The sequence below is a fragment of the Guillardia theta genome, assembly GCF_000315625.1.
Source record: "Guillardia theta CCMP2712 unplaced genomic scaffold GUITHscaffold_8, whole genome shotgun sequence".
In the NCBI taxonomy this organism is placed as follows: Eukaryota; class Cryptophyceae; order Pyrenomonadales; family Geminigeraceae; genus Guillardia; species Guillardia theta.
In genome coordinates this window covers 497,648-516,715 of record NW_005434666.1, presented here as the reverse complement: position 1 = coordinate 516,715, position 19,068 = coordinate 497,648, and the positions used below count along the sequence as shown (strand labels likewise).

At 51.5% G+C, this 19,068-nt stretch overlaps 7 protein-coding genes across 7 annotated transcripts; 4 read left to right on the top strand and 3 right to left on the bottom strand.

The window, feature by feature from the left end:
* Nucleotides 1-83: 83 nt before the first annotated feature.
* On the bottom strand, nucleotides 84-948 carry GUITHDRAFT_48674 (hypothetical protein; the record flags this gene model as incomplete). Its single annotated transcript, XM_005839476.1, has 2 exons — nucleotides 84-821; nucleotides 874-948. Coding segments are annotated over 2 exons (813 nt in total), but the record flags the coding sequence as incomplete, so codon positions are not given.
* A 1,211-nt stretch (nucleotides 949-2,159) lies between these two features.
* On the top strand, nucleotides 2,160-8,408 carry GUITHDRAFT_101719 (hypothetical protein; the record flags this gene model as incomplete). Its single annotated transcript, XM_005839475.1, has 19 exons — nucleotides 2,160-2,490; nucleotides 2,537-2,670; nucleotides 2,722-2,802; nucleotides 2,849-2,917; nucleotides 2,966-3,043; nucleotides 3,100-3,197; nucleotides 3,293-3,390; nucleotides 3,454-3,505; nucleotides 3,563-3,671; nucleotides 3,723-3,797; nucleotides 3,864-3,976; nucleotides 4,133-4,187; nucleotides 4,245-4,370; nucleotides 4,760-4,825; nucleotides 4,978-5,067; nucleotides 5,235-6,086; nucleotides 6,133-7,167; nucleotides 7,277-7,592; nucleotides 7,654-8,408. 19 exons carry the CDS (start codon nucleotides 2,160-2,162, stop codon nucleotides 8,406-8,408), a joined length of 4,533 nt encoding a protein of 1,510 aa, XP_005839532.1.
* Nucleotides 8,409-9,497: 1,089 nt separating this feature from the next.
* On the top strand, nucleotides 9,498-10,678 carry GUITHDRAFT_101718 (hypothetical protein; the record flags this gene model as incomplete). Its single annotated transcript, XM_005839474.1, has 8 exons — nucleotides 9,498-9,575; nucleotides 9,638-9,748; nucleotides 9,797-9,865; nucleotides 9,916-9,993; nucleotides 10,052-10,126; nucleotides 10,178-10,444; nucleotides 10,490-10,573; nucleotides 10,625-10,678. The coding sequence occupies 8 exons, from the start codon at nucleotides 9,498-9,500 to the stop codon at nucleotides 10,676-10,678; spliced, it is 816 nt and encodes a 271-aa protein (XP_005839531.1).
* A 296-nt stretch (nucleotides 10,679-10,974) lies between these two features.
* On the top strand, nucleotides 10,975-13,104 carry GUITHDRAFT_101717 (hypothetical protein; the record flags this gene model as incomplete). Its single annotated transcript, XM_005839473.1, has 12 exons — nucleotides 10,975-11,207; nucleotides 11,280-11,345; nucleotides 11,426-11,655; nucleotides 11,809-11,927; nucleotides 11,972-12,070; nucleotides 12,125-12,304; nucleotides 12,354-12,458; nucleotides 12,563-12,630; nucleotides 12,678-12,736; nucleotides 12,788-12,880; nucleotides 12,925-12,977; nucleotides 13,030-13,104. 12 exons carry the CDS (start codon nucleotides 10,975-10,977, stop codon nucleotides 13,102-13,104), a joined length of 1,380 nt encoding a protein of 459 aa, XP_005839530.1.
* Nucleotides 13,105-13,584: 480 nt separating this feature from the next.
* Nucleotides 13,585-14,611, bottom strand: GUITHDRAFT_150583 (hypothetical protein). Its single transcript, XM_005839472.1, is given in 8 exon segments — nucleotides 13,585-13,744; nucleotides 13,796-13,872; nucleotides 13,917-13,968; nucleotides 14,024-14,138; nucleotides 14,188-14,290; nucleotides 14,325-14,328; nucleotides 14,345-14,400; nucleotides 14,458-14,611. 3 exon segments carry the CDS (start codon nucleotides 14,258-14,260, stop codon nucleotides 13,932-13,934), a joined length of 225 nt encoding a protein of 74 aa, XP_005839529.1. The 5' UTR covers nucleotides 14,261-14,290; nucleotides 14,325-14,328; nucleotides 14,345-14,400; nucleotides 14,458-14,611; the 3' UTR covers nucleotides 13,585-13,744; nucleotides 13,796-13,872; nucleotides 13,917-13,931.
* A 706-nt stretch (nucleotides 14,612-15,317) lies between these two features.
* On the top strand, nucleotides 15,318-16,224 carry GUITHDRAFT_101715 (hypothetical protein; the record flags this gene model as incomplete). Its single annotated transcript, XM_005839471.1, has 2 exons — nucleotides 15,318-15,443; nucleotides 15,493-16,224. 2 exons carry the CDS (start codon nucleotides 15,318-15,320, stop codon nucleotides 16,222-16,224), a joined length of 858 nt encoding a protein of 285 aa, XP_005839528.1.
* Nucleotides 16,225-16,427: 203 nt separating this feature from the next.
* On the bottom strand, nucleotides 16,428-18,309 carry GUITHDRAFT_150582 (hypothetical protein). The gene is made up of 6 exons (XM_005839470.1): nucleotides 17,226-18,309; nucleotides 17,124-17,174; nucleotides 16,944-17,042; nucleotides 16,798-16,896; nucleotides 16,667-16,740; nucleotides 16,428-16,621 (listed from the first exon to the last, which is right to left on the bottom strand). Exons 1-6 carry the CDS (start codon nucleotides 18,096-18,098, stop codon nucleotides 16,492-16,494), a joined length of 1,326 nt encoding a protein of 441 aa, XP_005839527.1. The 5' UTR covers nucleotides 18,099-18,309; the 3' UTR covers nucleotides 16,428-16,491.
* Between the last annotated feature and the right edge of the window lie 759 nt (nucleotides 18,310-19,068).

Genomic DNA, 19,068 nt, shown 5'->3' with positions numbered 1-19,068 from the left:
AGTACACAATAATCAACATCTCCAGCAGCAACAGTGACATCCTACTCCAACCATTCTATCAAAGCTTCCCTGTCCATCTCCTCCAGCCATGCATGCCCCCTGAGCTCGTGGGCCTCGGGCCGGCAAGAAGCATCTCGAGACAAGCACTTAGATATGAACTCAGCCATGGCTGGCTCGTCTGACCGAATCTGCGTAGAGGGGCATGCACCAGATGTGGCGAAGTCTAGCAGGTCCCAGAAGTGAAGGCACTTCTCCCCCGGGAACGACAAGGGAAACCTTCCCATGGCTGCTTCAGCAACGACAATGCCGAGGCTCCATACGTCAGCCTTCTGACTGTATCTGTCGCCTACCAACCTCTCAGGGGACATGTACGCCAACGTTCCTATCCATCTCTCGTCTTCACATGTGCCCTCCCCGCTAGAGGTCGGGGGCTCCATTGCCAGGACTTGCTGCACGGTCGAACAGATACCGAGGTCTCCTAGTTTGACTCCTCCTGCGGACGAGATGAGAATGTTCCCTGGCTTGACATCCCTGTGTATCAGCCCCAGCGTGCCGTGCAAGAACTCGAGGCTCGAGAGGACGTCGCAGGCAACCGCTGCCATCACTCGCCCCGGGACCTCCCTGCCTGAGTTCCTCTGCCTTTTGAGATGATCCCGCAGCGAGCCTCTGTCCATGAGCTCCATGACCACAAGGAAGCAACCCTCAGCATAGAAGACCTCATAGCATGAGACCAGGTTGGGGTGATGCGTTCCTATGCCATACATCCGAAGAACCTCGCGCAGCACCGTCTGCTTGTCATTTTTGTCCGTGTGCATGGAAATCTGCAGCAAGGTAAGTCAAGTTATGTTGTGTGAGCGGGCACAGGAGTTTAACCTCTTTCATCGCCAAGTCTTTGCCGGTAGTCTTGTCTACGCAACGCCATACCACAGAGCTGCATCCAGCTCCGACTTTGGACACTTTGACAAGCCGTTGGAAATCGAACTCTCGAGGAAACGGGCGACGAGACGTGTCGCTTCTCGATGCTCTTTGGTGCGCTTCGTGTTGTATTTCTTCCTGCGCAAGACGATCCTTTCCTGTCGTTAGCGCTTCCATCCCTTCCGCCACAGATTCACAACCCCCGCTGGTGGAAGCGACAGAAAGCGAGTCTTCGTTAGACCTCATGGCGAACTCCTGGGAGGCCTTGCGGATCGCTTGAAGGAAAGAGATCCACCTTCCGTCGTCCCATCTCGAATGGATGCCTTGCTCATCGATTGCGATATCTTCTGCTAGAAAGCGCTGTTCCTTCCTGCAGGGCATGCAATAGCATCTGCACTCTGAGTCAACATCACCAATTCGGCACCTCCCTCAGCATCACCTCCCGTCGCACAGGTCAGGCACGTCGATGCAAGCGCGCCAAGAGCTCGAGCACTTGCTACCTTTGAGTTGCGACGCTGCTTTCCTCTGACGGCAAGACAGGAAGTCTGCCACTCTAATCGGCAACATACCTTCACCAACACGTACACGTGTAGCAATCAGTCGCGATCATCCCTCGAACCAGAGGCTGAGCAAGGAAGGAGTCGACACAAGTCTCCCTGAGGAGAGGCTGGTGGAGCAGGAGACGGAAGCATCGCCGCTCTCACACAAGAGATTTGTTACTACCGCCGTCTTCAGTCGCTATTCCGGTCGGAGCCACCCCTACCATCGATTAGAGCCTGTCTTACACCTCAGACGGTACCCCTACTAGATAAAAATAGGGGTTATCACGGGTACTAGTCTGCTTCAGGTGCCACTGTGGAGGGGGTCCGATCCCCGGTCGCACAAGGGGTTCTGACGTGGTCCAATGAGATGAGAGACTCTCGGAGGGGGGTAGGGTGGGGGGAACAGAAACTGACAATTCGAAGCAAGTTGCCGCTGATACTTCGGAACTTTCGGAACCGTTACAGTACTCCTAGAAGAGAGTAACAGCCACGACCGGCACTGCAGGGCCCCAGTGGCCGGGCCCGCCGCTGACTCGGTGACTCGCCGGTCACTGTCACACGGTACGGTGCAATGTGTGAACAATCACTGAGGCGGGTTGGCTGAATTTCAAAAGTTTGACGCGCAGGAAAACTGAGAATGTGGCAAAGGAGCCTGAGCCTGTAGCAGACGCTGGTCAACTGGTTCTCTAACTGAGTTGAGTCATGAGAGCGGCAAAGCAGCTTGGGAAGAAGCTTCGAAGCTTCAAGCCTCAGCATGCAACACGCAGCTCCAAAGAGGATTCAGACAGCTCTGATGACTCTCACTCAGCCGTGTTTGACACTCCTCGTGCCCCAACAACTGCGGAGCAAATGAAAAGCCAAGTCGAGAAACTTCAGCAGCACGATGCTGCAAGTGCAGCCAAGGTCTGCATGGACAGTCTGAAAGATATCAGAAACGACATGGAGCTGGAAGAGAGGTTTCGAGAGAGTATCCAGATGTGGAAGTCGTCTGTTCCTTCAGCTACTGATTGTGCGGTGGCTGTGATGATTAATGGTGAGAGGCTTGCTACACCCAAGGCCATGACCTGAGTTGCTTGCAGCCCCGCACGATTTCATCATCGGTGACACCTTGAAAGTGACCTGCGCCGTCCGATTTCTACTGGACGAGCACCGAGTACCAAGTGACGAAGACTGGCTTGGGCTTTACCCGGATCTCTCCTCCATTCGAAGGCTGGTACATGATGGCTGAGATGCTCTCCTGCGACTGACACACGTTCATCGCAAGCTCAAAGGCCAAGTTCTCAAGGACGTGGACCTGCGATCTGTACCGGACCTCGGTCTGATCGCCAAGATCCCCATGGCGCGGGTACCTTCCTGATCCCTTGCGCTCCTCCTGTTGATCTCTTGACTAGTCAAACCTGGCGGAGCTCTCATTCCCCTCCGACGCCCTCCATCAACCGGCACCTCCGGGAGTATTCGAGGTCGAACTGACCTCACATCATTGCCTCCCTGCCCATGGTCGCTTGCAGGTGCGGTATTACATGAAAGGGAATCCTGTTCCGTTCTCGGTGTCAAACCCGATCTGCTCCATGTGGCCTGAAGCCAAGGTAGAGCACTGAGAGCATGCGCTGCAAGGTCTTGATTCTTCTCATTACCTTTTCAGCTCTCCTGTGAGACGGAACTTCTTCCTGGAAACGTTTTAAGAGTCGACTATGAGGTGAATTGCGTACACGACAGAGACGATCATTCGATCGAGCTATGGTGAGATCATCAATTGAGATACACGGCCCGATAGAACAAGTTTTATGCATCTTTGATTGCAGACAATAGAGAGTGGAAATGAAGCTTGTTGTCAGGGCTCTGGATTTGGCTCCTTGGCAATCATCGGAGCATAAGGAAATTTTTGAAGACGATCTCGTCGGATCGTTCGTCTCCTCCATTCCTGTCCCAGCAGGTCTGAGTGATTCAGAGGGACTGATCCTGATTTGGACAAAGATGGATAACACTGGTGCTGCAGGGAGTCAGCGGGGGAAGGTTGTCTTCGACAACGACAACATCATTCCAGGGAGGTCAGCAATTGATTTCTCTCACATAAACTTGCTGATCCTTGTCGTTGGGCCATTCAGATACTTCTATGTCTACCGTCTGAACTCAGAGTTCAGCAACGACGATCGAGGCCTGCTCATCGCACGAAGCCCTCTCTGCCTGCTGAGAGTTTCACTTCCTGTCGAGAAGGTCTTCCGCTGTGATCAGATCCCTTGCTGTTGACTAGTCAGCATCCCTCAGCACAGAGTCTCTGTTAGAGTGTTCCACATCTACATCGCGGCGAATGCTGGGCCAGAAATGGAGAAAGAGCGAACGGTAGGAGCAGGGGGAGGCGATGGACCTTGCCGGGTAGTCAAGCAGTGCATGAGATTGACAAGGCAGCAGGAGATGGACGAAGTTGTGTTGAGCAACATCCGACAAGAATGTGCGTATGTGGGATGGGAGGTGAATGTCATGGATCTGCGAGCCTCCATTCACGACGATAGCGATCCAAGGTGTGGAAATATCGCCTTCTTCTTGTCCCTTGCTCTAGCGTCCTGCCCTGCCCATTTCTGCCGTATCCTGCCTTCCTCACTTTCTCTGGCGACCCCATTTTCCTCACACTGTTGGAGGTTGCTTGGCCTGTGCCTGCAGTCGCTGGAGAGCAGCAGGAACGGAGCATTTGTCTGTCTTCTTGGTGAAAAGTACGGAGATGTGCTCTCAGAGGTCAGAAGCTTTTCCACCTGACCATTTGCTTTCTCCTGACGTGGGCTCTGTCATCAGATCCCAAGGGAGTCGTCAAGCTGTCTGCGAGAACGACCTTGGATTCGCAATATCTGCAATCCTGTCTTGTCCTCGTCCTCCAACACTAAGATGGCTGCAAGCGTCCTGGAAGTCGAGTGCACGTATGTGATGCAGATGACAGCTCCTGCTTCCCTCCTCCTCCTCCTCCTCCTCCTCCTCCTCCTGCTTCCTTCTTCCTCTTCCTCTTCCTCTTCCTCTTCCTCTTTCTCGCCTCTCGATACTGCTCCCCTTCCCCTTGCCCATTTTTGGGTCTTATGCGCTAAACTCAGGACTGCATTCCTCCTTTGTCCGAGTGAGATGCCCGGAGCGCTATTTTATTTCCGTGACCCGCAGTACGCATTTCAGAACCAGAAGGTCCTCGCTATCTTTTCAATTCTTTCGCGCATTTCTCTCTATCTCACATGTTTCTGTTGTTCAAACATCCAATCCGTGGATGCCTCAGTCACTTTCAACTCTCCTCTTGCTGGATTGCGCTCTTGTTGAATTTGGTACAGGGGAGCAGCGACACCGACTTCCTGGAGCCGATTCATCGACGAGCCGTTCGATCGGCTGCCATGGATGTGAGTGAAGCATCGCTGAACTGGACAATACGATGGAAAGGAGGAAAGAGTTGAAATCTCGCAAAGTCGAGAAGAGAGAAAACATGAGAGATAAGAGAGTAGAAAGAGAATATGAGCAAAGCTTCATCTGATCAAAATTTTGCCATGCACAGAATCTCAAGGGTCGGCTCGAATCAGTCAATGCTGGGAACCACGTTCGAAGATACAAGAATCCGAAAGATCTCGGAAAGATCGTATTGAAGGTAATCGAGATGATAGATATGACATTTGCGGATACAATATTGGCGGTTGTTGTTGTTGTTTGAATGTTCAGTCATGTCGATATGGCGATGGTGAAGGAGGCCAGCGTGATGGCGTCCGTGTAGCCACGCAGCAGAAAACGACCACAAGTTGATGACCAATCTGCCAGGACTTGATCGAAACTTTCAATCGTGTGCATACGAGCGGTTCCAAGAGGAGAATGGGCTCCATCTTCCGCGCCTCCAAGAGAGGAAGCATGCAAGATCTCAACGGGAGCTTCTCCGCAGTGGAAACCAATACACAGAAGAACGCGTCTAGGAGGAGGGAGAGTGTCGTTGCGATCCTCAAGTCCCGGCTCCCCCTGGACTATGCGCGGGGTTCGGTGTCGATCGAGGAGGCCAGGAGCATGCTCCATCGCTTCAACGATGACTTGAGGGATTACGATATCGAGCTCTTTCTTTCTCACCATGTAGACTCCAAGGGAGTGGCGGCTCAGCCCCGTTCGTCGCTCACCATCCCATATGACGAATTTTTGATCGGTATGCTCCTTCTACGTAGCGGAAAGCTCAAGTCCAGGGTACACTTTTCCACCTCAAGCAACAATCACCCCAACGGTCAGAGCGATGCTGAAGGCAGCAAGACAGATTCATCCCAGGAGGCTCAGGGAGGCGACGATGAATCACAAGTGAAACCTACCGACACCAAAGTTCATGCAGCCGACGACGAGGAGGGTGAACTGGCTCTTCAGAATGTGGAGGAAAAGTCGCTCGCTCTCATGCAGAGCATCCTTCTGGAATGGAGCTCGGAGTTCGAGGGGGCGATAGACATGCTGTTCTTCCTGGCGCTGACCAGGGACGGCCTCCTGCAGACTGAACTGCGAGATGTGATGAGGAGGATCAGCCCAAGTCTCCTTTCAGCAACTTTCTACATCCCTCTTCGAGACGCCCTCAACTTGTTCTGCTTCGACGACCACGGAGTCATCCGCTTCCGTCACTCTATCGTGCGCCAGGGCGTCGAGATGGTGAGAGCTGACGTCTGCTGGCAAGTGGAACTGACGGCACTCTCAGATCATCTTCAACTCTATCAAGAACATCCAACAAGCAACTCAGGTGGGCCGCACGCTCAGCCCAGCTGACGATGACAACATTAAGCTGCTTGTCCGCATCTGCCGCGTGTTCCACGTGGAGGAGATTCCAGAGGAGATGCGGCCGGATGAGATCCTCGAGATTTTGTCGACCATCTTCCTCCATGGCAGCAGCAACTTCAAGGCGGCCAGTCGCTCCAATCCGCTTCCTCTCAATCCAGTCGAGAAGCGGAAGCTTCAGTACCAGAACCTCGTCTCGGGGATGGAGCTCGTGCACAAGTCACTCTGCTACTGCCTGCTGTCCTCTCAGGGCCAGGAGAAGAGTGAAACTCCCTGGATGATCTCCCGCAAGCCTTCGGCAGATCGGGAGCCGTCGAGAGAGAACCTGGCAGCTCCGGCAGCTCCAGAGGTCCTGCCGAACCCACTCCTCCATCTCATCTCGCTCGCGGAGTTTCTGGACCAGCTTGAGATCTCTCGCAGAAAGGTCGTCGAGCTTCCTTTCCTCCTCTATCGCCTCAAGATCTGGAAGAAGCTTCACGTCATCCTTCAGTCGCTGCCCTACCTCGAGTACTTCATCACATTCCCTGCCCTCAGGCAAGACTACGGCAAATATTGGAGAGTGTGTACGGGGACAGGCCTGAGGAAGATCTATGAGGACGAGGAGTCAACGAGGAGCGAGGTTCACTCGAGCTCGCATGACCATCCTTTCTTCGGTATCCAGGAGGACACCGTTCCTCCCACATGTCAAGTGGACGACATGATCGAAGGCATTCGCGACTCGTTCGAGAAGATCTTCGGCCCTTCCTCAAAGTTTCAGTCAGGCGTGCGGGTGTTTGCGAGCGAGGATGAGAAGAGAGAGCAGAAGACTATCATGAACATTGCTTGTCAGATAGGCATCTTCCTTTGCGCTTGCGCTGCTCCTGTAAAGCAGGAAAAGCCTGTGGTGGTTGAACGACTCATTATCAATGTGGTGGAGGCTAAAGGCCTTCCCAAGATGGATCTGGGCACAACAGGAACGGTAAAATTCCTCGTTCCTCCGCTGCCTCCACTGCTGCCTCTCCTCTTGCTCTGTCGCGAATGCCCTCGCCTCCTCCCCAGTGCACTCCTTGGTTGACCGATGGTTGCAGGTGGACCCATACGTCATCGTCAAGTGTCATGACAAGGAGTTCAGAACCAAAGTCAAGCGAGGAAACTACTCGCCCATCTGGAACGAGTCCTTTACATACAAGGGCATCCGGCCCGAGCATGCGGTCCGCTTCGAAGTCTGGGATTGGGATGCGGGCGAGGAGGACAACCACGACTTCATCGGGGCTTTCGAGATCCTGACGCAAGATGTGATCGAGGCTCTAGAGCATCAGCTGGCGTTGGACGAGGATGACGACGAAATCGACGTGTGGTTCGACCTGCTGCCTTCGGAAGAGCATGCACACGATGTGATGGAAGGTTGTGTAGTGCTTGTGTTGTGCCTAGCCCTGCTTATAGTCGGCTGATGATCCGCTTGCAGGAGGGATGAATGTGATAGTCAAGGGCTCCGTCCGCCTGCAGTTTCGGCATGAAGTGATCGAAGACTACGATGAAGACTTGGCCATGGTGCCGCTTGCCCGGCAGATCTGCGACGCCACCCAGTCCCTGGTGTCCAACGCCCTGCAGGTCATCCTGGAGACGGAGATCGAGATGCCGACCGATCTCAGCTCTGGTCCAATACGATTCCCTCATGCCGCCAGCACCTGCGCGCTCTTGGCAGGTGACTGCCTCTTCGTCATGAGGCAGTGTCTGGAGCTCCTCCTCCAAGTCCTTCGCCATCAGAGGAAGGAGGTCGCGCTCGCCGCTCGTTTCGTGGAGAAGGCGAAGTCAGCAGCGAGGAAGCAACGCCGAGCACTTCAAGCAGCTAAGGAGAAGGCGAAGCTCATGTCGAGCACGCCAGCTCACGTCCAGCAGAGACTTCGTGAGGAGGAGAACAACAAGATCAGCCAGTTGAAGGCGAGTCAGGAGGGGGCGAGCGACACCGAGAAGTTTCTCCGGCAGAAGCTCAGCTCCATGCAAACCATCTACAACTGCAGCAAGAACGTCTGCAAGATCGTCCTCAAGAATGAATTCGTGGAGGAGCAAAGCGGAATCCTCAACTTCTTTTCTGCCGACGAGACGCCTCAGAACACAACGTCAGTCGAGCAGGCAGAGGAGGCGTTGGAGACTTTGGTAGAGATGGAGAATTTCATTCAGGAGAGCTTGCAGGTCATCGAAGAGAAGCAGGGAACCTGAGGGGGACTCATAGCCTGGCACTGTAAATCGAGAGTCACGAGTCTCGCCCTGATCTGACTGATCCGTGACTGATAAAAGCTGGCCGGCCGGGCCCGGGCCCGACTGGCCTCGACTGGCCACCGTCACTGCACTGCCACTCTCGGGCTTGATGAGGACATCTACAGGTCCTTGAGTGTATGTTGTGGTGCTGAGAGGGTGGGGGTAGTACATTGTGGGGTGGTCGCGAGGAAATTGGGGAAGAAATGCTGGGGGAGGGGGGTAGGGATATCATGTGCGTTCGATGGAAGGTGGGGTAGTTGGATGTTTGGGATGGGGAGTGTCAAGTATTGAGGGGTAGTCTGGGGTGGTCTCCATAGTGGTGGGGGGGTGGGACGCGCGATGTTGATTGCTCAGATACTGCTAGGGAATGAAGTGAAGGGGCGAGGGAGCGAGAGAACAAGAGATGAAACAAGAGGATGCTGATTGAAGAGGATTCAAGGAAGAACATACATGCAGATGTTGAAAGGTTTCATGCTCATAGATTTTGATGATAGATCTGAGCCTTCGCAAAGCAAAGATACGTTCCAAAGAAGAAATTAGACCTCGCCTGGGATGTAGTTGAAGCAAACACGGCGATAGATGCAACCATCTAATATCCGACTTGATATGTAGGGAGTCGGAACTCCATACGTAGATCTCAGATAAAGACCAAAGGATATTGTCAAACTAAGGATGAGAGATGTCAATTTTGTTCTTTTTGGGCCCTAATGCAGCTGAGATTTTTGCAACTGCAGGGTACAAGATGGAGGAAAGCTCAGAAGATTCGAGAGCAGGCGACGTTACAGTTCAGGAGGAGAAGAAGGAATCAGCCCCACAAGAAGCTAGTGCACTACTTTCAACAAGTTTGTTGGAGTGCCCAATTTGCCTGCAGCTCTTGGGCGAACCAGTCACGACCCCGTGCGGTCATACTTTCTGTCGCTTTTGTCTCGTCTTTGCCCTGAGGAAAACTAAAAAGAAATGCCCGGCGTGCAGGCAAGGAGTACAGTTGAGCATGATCGTGTCGCTAAACCTGTTGTTTGCTGCAGGTCGGTATGCCACATACAGGCTGAGATGCATGCAGAAAACATAACCATTGTAAATATCTTGAGGAACTGCTTCCCCGATCAATATCAGGCCAGAATCGACGAGGTAGGCTTGTGAAAGATGAGGAACGGCTTGTAGTCAAAAGGCTTACTTGTTGATTTTTCCAGCTGCAACACGAAAGAAATGCGTGGGAAAACATTCTTCCGATCTTCTTCTACAACGACACCTTGTACCCGTACTCACCTCTTGTACTACATCTCTTCGAACCTCGATATAAGGTCTGCAAATATTGATCTGTGGTGAGCACTCCTGAAGGCTGTTTCCAGATTATGATCAAGCGAATCGTCCAGGCGTCTCGCAAATTTGCTTACCTCCCGTGCATGCATTCGTACCAGGTCAACCATGGACATGTGCCCATGACTTGAATGCTGATGATCGTTTACAGGCAAGTGTGGGAGATGTCGGAGTGATCGCTGAGCTGTCGGAGGTGGAATTCCTTCCTGATGGGCGTGCGCATGTTCAGGTGAGGAACCTTGCCAGACAGCTGGCTGGTTTGTTCCTCTTGTGAACTGTTGCTGCAGGCAAAGTGCCGAGATCGTTTTCGGATTCTGGACACATGGGTCGAGGATGGAACACAAGGACTGCACTGGTGCAAGGTCAGCTGAGCCGACGCATGTTGTCGTGTGCAGTTGACCTCAGGCGGGCAGGTTGAGATCATCCATGACGAGCCAGTGGAATCTCATGCCGACGTCCAAGTCAGCCAAGAGAACGAGAACGAGCAAGAGGATGCGGGAGATGCGAATGTCGAAGAGTCGCAGGATCAGGACGGGGCGGCCGTGCAGGCTCAGAGCACACAATCGTTGGAAGAATGTGCCAGAGAGTGCTCGCAGATGTTTGAGGCGATGATGGAGAACTTTGGTAACATGCGTTCTGACATCGATGTTGCGCATGGCCCAAAGCCAGAGAATCCCGAGGTAACCTCAAAACTTGGGTTGATCTCAGTCTCAATTGATATCCAGAAACTGTCCTTTTGGCTGGCTTCGATTCTGCCAGTGCCCTACCACCAGAAGCACAATCTATTGACTTCGAGGTCGACGATGGAGGTGAGAATTCAAAGTGCTTTAGATTCTTTGAATTGACGAAATGCCATGCAGAGACTGAATGAGCTGTTATCGATCATCCGGATGCATCAAGATCAGAGGGCGTAACGACTGAAGATCAAGTTTTGCGTTGCCATTAATGTGGAGTCAACCCGAAGTTCTAAACGTTCTTTACCCTGTCCTGTTGTTCGGTTGTAAAAAGTGATAATGTAACGGTGGTATCAAATCAAAGTTGCTTCGTGCCGCCGCAGTCGGTGCCACCGGTGACCGCCATTGCTCGGACTCCGAGTCCGATCGGCCGCGGGCCGGGGCCGGCCGGCCGCCCGGCCGACGGTCCGATCAGGCGGTCCGACCGGGTCGGTAGTGTTGTAGGTTTCCGGTTTAGTTCAGGGGAAGGCATTACAATGGCGATCGAGGAAGTGGGCGAGCGCGGGGGCCTTCGAGGGAGGATGGCGGGGAAGCTGAGGGCACTGAAGAAGAGGATGCAAGCTGATAGAATGAGCATGCCGTTCCAGCAGCAGACGAGCCTGGATGTGTTGCAGAGACTGCTCGAACAGAGAGGAAGAGAGAACGAATTCATGGAAGTGTTACAACTCTTCCCTGATCTGACCTTGTCTGAGAAGCTTCAGATGAACAGGTTGACCGATTTTGCTTCACATTACACTTGATGTAGAACATCGCCCGTATGAACGTGTTGACCTCTTCACAGGCACTCTCTCCTCGCGGAGTGCAAACGATTCGTCCGCGAGTTCTCCTACAACAAAGATTCGAGCAGGTACGGAGCAGGAGCGTCCAATCGATTGACCTCGAGAGGGAGGGAGGGAGCATGCTTCTAATCGGTGTGTCTTATCACAGATCGGAGCTCCTTCGGCATGCAAACTCCAGGAACCATGGAGGGGACGTGCTGCGCTCCCACCTGCAGGATCTTAGCCCGGACTTGTCCCAGAAGCTGGAGGGTTCTCGTAGCCATAGCACGCCCACGGGTCTCCACACGGGGACGGGAAGCTCCCATACCTCCAGGTCGATCTCAAGAGAAAATCGCTCGAAATCGCAAGATCCCGAGAAGGAGGCAGCAAATCGGACAGGTGGGCAAAGTTTGTTCCGAGCGTTTCCTTTGCTTGCCCTTTGTCTCGGCGCGTCCGAGACTATTCCTCCTCCTCGTGCCATTCTTTCCTCTTCTGCGAAGTTCTTCTTTGCTGTGATCCGACCAGCTGCATGGCCTGACCAGCCTTTTGCAGCGCCGCTCGGGTCAGTCCTTCAACTTCGAGACGTCCGTACCCTGCTGTGTGTAGCAGAGCCAACGCTCTTGATTCGTCGAGGAGTTTTCGTAATCAGTTTTTCGTCTATTCGTGCACTGGTAACAAGTGACCATGGGTTCATGCTTTGAGTCGAACTGGCCAGATCACCTGCAAGAAGGCCATCTTTGTTTTCCCTGATGGTGATGACACACAGCTCATTCACCTGCTTGCAAAACTCCGTGAAGAACCTCAGGACAAGCAGGTGGAAAAGTTGAACATTTCGTATCATGCAGCTGTCATCTGAACCTTGTATCAGGTCAATCTCCCATTTGAGCTCAAAGTTTTGGAAGCAATCCTGCTCGTGTTTGTTCAAGTTCATACGACTGCTGTGGACAGCTGCTCGCAAGATTGTAAAGTTCAGCTGAAAAGCTTGAAGTCGGCAGTCACAGCATCCATGCTCAATGAGATGTATGTCTTGAAGACTCGTGTGGCACAGGTGTTGCCTCGTCGCCGATCACTTGCACCTGACTCCCAGACCTCAAAAGGCAGTGCAGCAGGTGCAGGTAGCTAAAGATGAGCTGGAGAGGGTTCAGAAAGACGATCAGCTCATGGCGTTGATGAACTTGACTGAAATGTACAACGACACCGAGGTAGCCCTGGCGATCTTGATCTTGATTGCCTTGTTGTATGTGATTTACCAAATGCTCGCATGCGATAGAGGATCGATTCGATGCTGCTGAATGGTCCCGGAAAGAGTTACACTGATCACATTGAGGTTCTCCTCGATACCTACGCGTACGAGCTCGGCAATCTCAATTCGAGGTGATTTGCGACAAGTAGTGGAGCTGCTGACTGAAATTCCTTCACAGGTTGACGCGAATCATTAAACAAATCGATGCCACAGAAGATCTGCTCAATCTGCGACTTGGTAGGAAGGCAATAGATGCTCAGTGCTTGTGAATGATTCATCGACCCACAGAAAATGTGCAGAAGAACACCTTCATTGCAAACGCTTTCTTCCACATGATTTTATCCTTCCTCGGGTTCCCCACGGCAATCGCCGGCATCTTTGGTTATAACGTCAGCTGCTGTTGATGGATGATGATCAAGTTGCAGGCATGAATTTGTGGTCGGGGTTGAAATTTGATCTGTCGGGTCCCATGAACAAGGTCCCCTTCTCATTTCCTCCTGAGCCCCTCCATTGCATTCATCTCCTTGCAGGGCGTCAATTTCACTCCTCCTTTCTACCCGGTGGATCAGTACGACAACGACAAGAACCTAGGCATGCAAGCATGAGGCGTTGCTGACGTTGACTGAGTGGAGATGTGCTCTCAGGTCCGAGTTGGACTTTTCTCCAGAATTCCATAGGGGTCTCGATTCTGACCATCTTAATGATCATCTTCACTTGCCTGTACATGCGGCTCCGAGGCCTCCTCAGGATCCGAGTCTGATTTCTCTTTGCTCTGTAATTTTAGAACTCTTAGACATCTGTAAGTTTCCAATAGACCAAAATGATTCAAACTTGCAGTGTACTCGCCTTCCCTGGACTGCGTGGAGGTGCATATAGGGCCATCTTGAGCGATCCCGTCGAACGCATGATGCTGAACACAAAGGAGATGACGCCAGCACTGCCAGGTTTGCTACCTTGTAACCAACTCATTCACTCATGTCGTAAGCAATGTGATGACATTTTGTCTCGCTCTCATCTGTGAAGTTCATCTCACATAGCTTGCTAAAGCAGAGTTGATAGACAACATTCTTGGTAAGCGCTTTCACTTGCGTTACGATGTTTTGTTAAAGAATAAGTATCACATATTACAATCTAGCTTGATGACAAACTTTGGCCAGTCGTATCCTTGGCTGTCAGCAGTCATCCTAATCTTCATTTCTTCGACGAATGTACGTTAAAATCTTTGGTATGGAAAATGATGGGTTGCTGCAGACTTTTGTCAGCACCTGTCCCACACTGAAAAGCTGTTGTCCCTACCGACGCCACCAGCGGCTCCCCCTGCTGACTCCATTGAACGCGACCCAGCGGAGCTGAGGTGAAGGTGTCATGTTGACCTGGCGGGACGTGAGCTCTTCCATCAAACAATCCCACGAGTCACCAGGTTTGAACGTGGTCATTGCCGCTGAAACCGACCCCATGCTGACAGAACTCTGAAGGAGGAAGACCAAGGTCAACAGAATAATGAGCATGAGGACCTTCCAGTACCGGCTGTGATGGGTTTGCACCCTGCGCACGGCTGTTGCTGCCTGCTGCAGCCGCTTCCGCGCCTTGCCCCCCAGCACCTTGAACCCCGACATCCTCGGCAGCAGCTGCACTTGGTCTTCGCACGAGGTTGTCAGACAAGCTCTCCACAGATAAGTTTCCATTACATATCGTTTGCCTGCGGAAGTTCTCCCCAGAATGGAGGAGGTTGAATGAGCGGGGAGTTAGGACAAGGAACATCGCTATAGTCGATCGACTGAAGATCACACTGCACCTATCCATCAGGGGACGCTGATAATTCTATCGTGAAAAGACGAACCTCGCTAGGGTTCACATGCTCCGGATAGTATGGAATGAGCTCGGGATCAGTTTGAAAGTACCTGATCATCGTCAATCACCATCTCTTCGCTTTAACCTTGCAATTCTCCCAATCTCACCAGTCGTAAAACCTGAAAGGATCCTCCACCGGCTTGGGACTTTCAGTCGTGGTGACGCAGGGGCAGATGCTGGAGACACCAGAGGAAGGAGCCGACTCAACAGAGCAGCAGATGAAGTTCTGCTTGAGGTAAACGACCCGGGGGACTCTGACCCATTTCTCCATGAGGGCGCGTCTCTGTGAAGCAGATCAGCAAAGACGAGCGTAGCACGAGGCGATGAATCACTCACCCTGCCATGCTGCCTCGAGGATAATCCTCCACGACCTATCAGGAGGAGGAGGATCAAGACCCCTGCCCCACTTGCCGCCACCATCGCCACATTTCTAGGCAGCATTGTTGCCGCCCCTTCGGGGACCCCGGAAACCGAGCTCGACCCGAAAGCAAAAAGACAATTAGCTTACTCCCAATGCTGTAGTTGACAAAACTTTGCAACGAGTGCTCCAATTTACTCACATCAAAATTGAAAATTAGAGAACTAGTTATGAAAAATGGTAACTTTCTTTCAAACAAGAATTGTGAACCCCGACGGTGGTAGGAAAAGGGTCCCGGGGCAGACGACAAACATTGACGTTACTAGTTAGCGAGGGCTTGGAGGGAGAGAGATAAGAGCAGGTATCATCTGAGACAGAGAAGAGCAGGTATCATCTGAGAGAGAGAAGAGCAGGTATCATCTGAGAGAGAGAAGAGCAGGTATCATCTGAGAGAGAGAAGAGCAGGTATCATCTGAGAGAGAGAAGAGCAGGTATCATCTGAGAGAGAGAAGAGCAGGTATCATCTATCTGAGAGAGAGCGAGCAACAAGCACAAGAGCACAATCAAGGCTAACGATCAGACATCTTGAGTCGCAAGGAGCAACAGACCATGGCGGCCGCGCAAATGGGCAGGGTTGGCATAACAGCAGAGGAGGCAGAAGATGGGATGAAGGTGATCGCAATCAAGGAGGGCTCGGCAGCCGAGAAGCATGGTGGAGTTGCTGTCGGTGATGTGGTGAGTAAATCGTCTCGATAGGTTCTCCGCTGATCCCTTGCTCCGTTAGATCATCATGGCAAACGGGCTGCCACTGAAAGGGAAAACTCTGCAACAATTCGCCGTAATCATGGGGGGGCCTGTTGGATCAACTGTGAAATTGCTGTGTGGAAGAGGAGGAAGGACGTTTGAGATTGAAATAAGGCGTGAAGGTGACAGCGCAACATCTCAGGAGAGGAAAATTTTCCTCACCATGAGAGGAATGGACTTAGATGCAAAGGATTCGGTGCTGCTCGGAGGAAAGAGCGACCCCTACCTTGTTTTCAGATCGCCGTCAGGTGAAGAGGTCTTCCGTACGGAAGTGATTAAGAACGAGCTCAATCCGGTATGGAAGCCTTTCGAGGTTGACTTGAACAAGCTGTGCGGGAATGATCTTCAAAGGATGTTCCTGCTCGAGTGCTGGGACAAAGACTTCATATCGAAGGATGATATGATCGGGATGCTTGAGGTGAACGTCGAAACCTTGCTCAAAGAAAAGGAACTGCAGCTTCGAGACAAGAACAAAGTCCGCAAGCATGCCAAACCTCCCCCGTATCCAGGAAAGCTTGGAATCACTAAAGCTGTTTTGCTCGGTGACGACGACTACAAGAATCTGTTTGATAAGTACAGTCTGGAAGATGAGGGTTCTGCGCTCAATGTTCTCTCTCTCGAAGAGCGTGCGGAAGTCAAGGGCCTGTTGATACCTGCTCCCCTCTCCGGAGAATTCGAAGATGTCGCACAGCTAGCAAGCCTGACACGATGAGGAAAACTTCATCACAAATCAACGTCATCGACCAAGAAAGGGGTTTCACAGATGATAAATTGGACAACATTGAAAGAGGAATTCGTATCAACAGTCATGATGTCTCAATTAGCGTTAACTGCAATATTGCAAGCATCTGTTTAAGTTAGATTTAATTTTTTGTTTCTTGGACTGCAGGATCACAAGAAGTCATACCGTGATGTGAGAATCTCTCACTTTCTTGCTCCTCGCACATTTCTATGCGGTTGAAATAAATTCAAAACGTCACTACGTGATCACTACGTGAGGCATTTCTATCGTGCACGTCACCTGTAGATCGTCCTGACTGTACCAATGTTGCCCTTCATCAACCTCGTTTAACCAGTTCTCAAGGGGTGCAAAGACATGCTCCTCAGCCCTACATACATTCTCAGCCTGTTTACGTTTCATTGCGATTGTATACCTCGGTCCTATCAGCATGTCATAGTGCCCGTAACATACCTCAGTACCCTCGCCAGGGACAATCATCTTGACGTGCTGATTCCGATTCGACAGGATAAGATTTTCCAGTGGTTTCCCCATCGAAGAAATCACCTGTTGGTCGTCCAGTGCTGCAAGGTGGTAGGCTGTACGTTTGACAGCATCGGGTGTGAATTGATGATCACAAGCTCCAGCAAAGGCCAGCAAAGGTACCTTCACGTATGTTCTCAAGAACTGTTCTCCTAAAATCTCCAACATACCGGAAGCGAATGGTTGAGAAGAGGAAGCAGAGGCTCTTTTGTTACGGGATGTAGCATACCATACTTCTTGCTGAAAACCGTGTGTATCTCAAAAACCACCTGCATTTAATCATTTTGTACCAAGGAGTAAACTTCTGGCATCAAGAACGCAGTTGACACAATGGTCTTGCACTTCGTTACCTGCCATGGTTCTGCTTCGAAGTTGTGAGCAAGAAGTCGTCTGGCGATATCCTTGAAAGAAAGTCAATGCATGCTGCAATCGAGCTTAGGACATCAACACACCCTACGGATCGATGATGGACTATATTGAAAGCCTAGGAAAAGGTCTAGAAAGGTGCCCCCAAGTGGGGCGAGGAGTGCACAAGCCCAACCAAAAGGAGCCATCCCTGGTGACCGCAACGACCGTGGAACATACAAGACGTGATAAGTCGAATTCATGTTTCCTGGCTCAACCCCCTTGTCAATGTCGTTTTGACGCTCCATGCTGTGATCTAGAGCACTTCCAAGGGTCACTATTGACGCGAAGTCTTGAGTGTTGCCCATAGCCAGGCCCAGCCAACTGTAAAGAATGATGCCGCCCATGCTGTGCCCAACCCAATGAACTTTCTTTGCGCCTGTGTGATTCCTCACGTACTGCACTGCAGCCGGCAGGTCGACTTCAATGTATTTCATTATCGACCAGCTCCCGCCTTCGTTCATGCCTTGAGAAAGCGTCGTATAGAGCCAACCGGGTTTAGTGTGACTGCGGCCATGTCCTCTTAGCTCGAGGACCCACACGTCGTGACCTTTCTCTGCCAAATACGTGGCAAGAGACGGATAACCTTCTCCAAGATCGTAGGTCACCCGGTTCGCGAAAGCTCCATGGCACAGAATCACTGGTGCAGTAGTAGATTGCTTTCTTTCACCGGCATAGGATCCAACAGGTCTGTATCGAGCAAGGTTGATTCGCCATCCATCAGGACAGGATATGAAGTGAACCTCGTCTTCTTGTGTGTGCAGTGGTATCACCAAGGGAGTGAGGAATGGACAGATAAAAGCCCAAACAAAGACAAGGCTCGCAAAGATTCTTACGAGAACATTCTTTGATCTTAAGATAGGAATGAAACAACTGCTCAAGATTAAGATCACTGTGAAATGTGTCCCAGGTAAGCCCATCCTGCCCCCTTCAACAATGGCCTACAGCTTCTTCATCTCAGAGGTATGCATTTGCAGGGGATAGAGCTATTGCAAGTTCTTGCGAAGAGAGGGAAAGGGAGAGGAGAGGAAGGATGCAAGGTCAACGAGAACAAGAGGACAGCAATCAGAGCCGCTACAACTACATGCCGTCACTGCCATCTTGCGCTGGCATCATTCCTGGCTGTCGGGCGACGATAACTCAGTAAATTACTCCGAAGTGAGGCCCGAGGGCCGGCCCGGAAGTGGCCGGGCCCGGGCCCCGCGAGGCGGATGAGTCGGAAGGAGGCCGCCGGAAATAGATCATTTCTATTTCTGGAAAAAAAGACAGACAAGAACAGGCGACGACCAAAAAGAAAAGAAGGAAAAAAGAATGTAAAGTAAAATACCCCGTTGATGGATCCTAAAAAGATATTGTTGTTTTAAACTATTTTAAAACGGACACATTTTGTACTGTATCTGGACACTGGTCTGTAGGGTGTGCACATGAGATGTACGATAAAATGGAAAATTAAAAATATTGTTTTGGACATTTGTACTGTAATACTCTTTTTGAGAGTGTACAAGCTATACATGCAGCACAGCTAGAACGAGTCAACTCTGGTACATTAAGGTACATAAAACGGCATTGGAGTACAATTAAATTTTTAAAGGATTTTAAGGAGGCCTTATAAACTTCTCAAGGAGGACAGACGCGTCAGCTGCTGCCATGTTCGGAACCATCTCCAACGTCTTCTCCTCCCACTCCTACGCCGACGCCTCCAACCAGGCTTCCAGCCCGGTCGGATTCGCGGGATCTGGTGGAATTAGCAAGTAAGTGCGATCTCTTGCAGTAATTCACTTCATGGCTCCTGCTGTCGTTGATTTTTGACCTTTATTCCCTGTCTCCTGCTTTGTAATGATCAGCGTGCGCTGCCCGCCGCATTGATCAACATTTATTGTGGACCTGTCC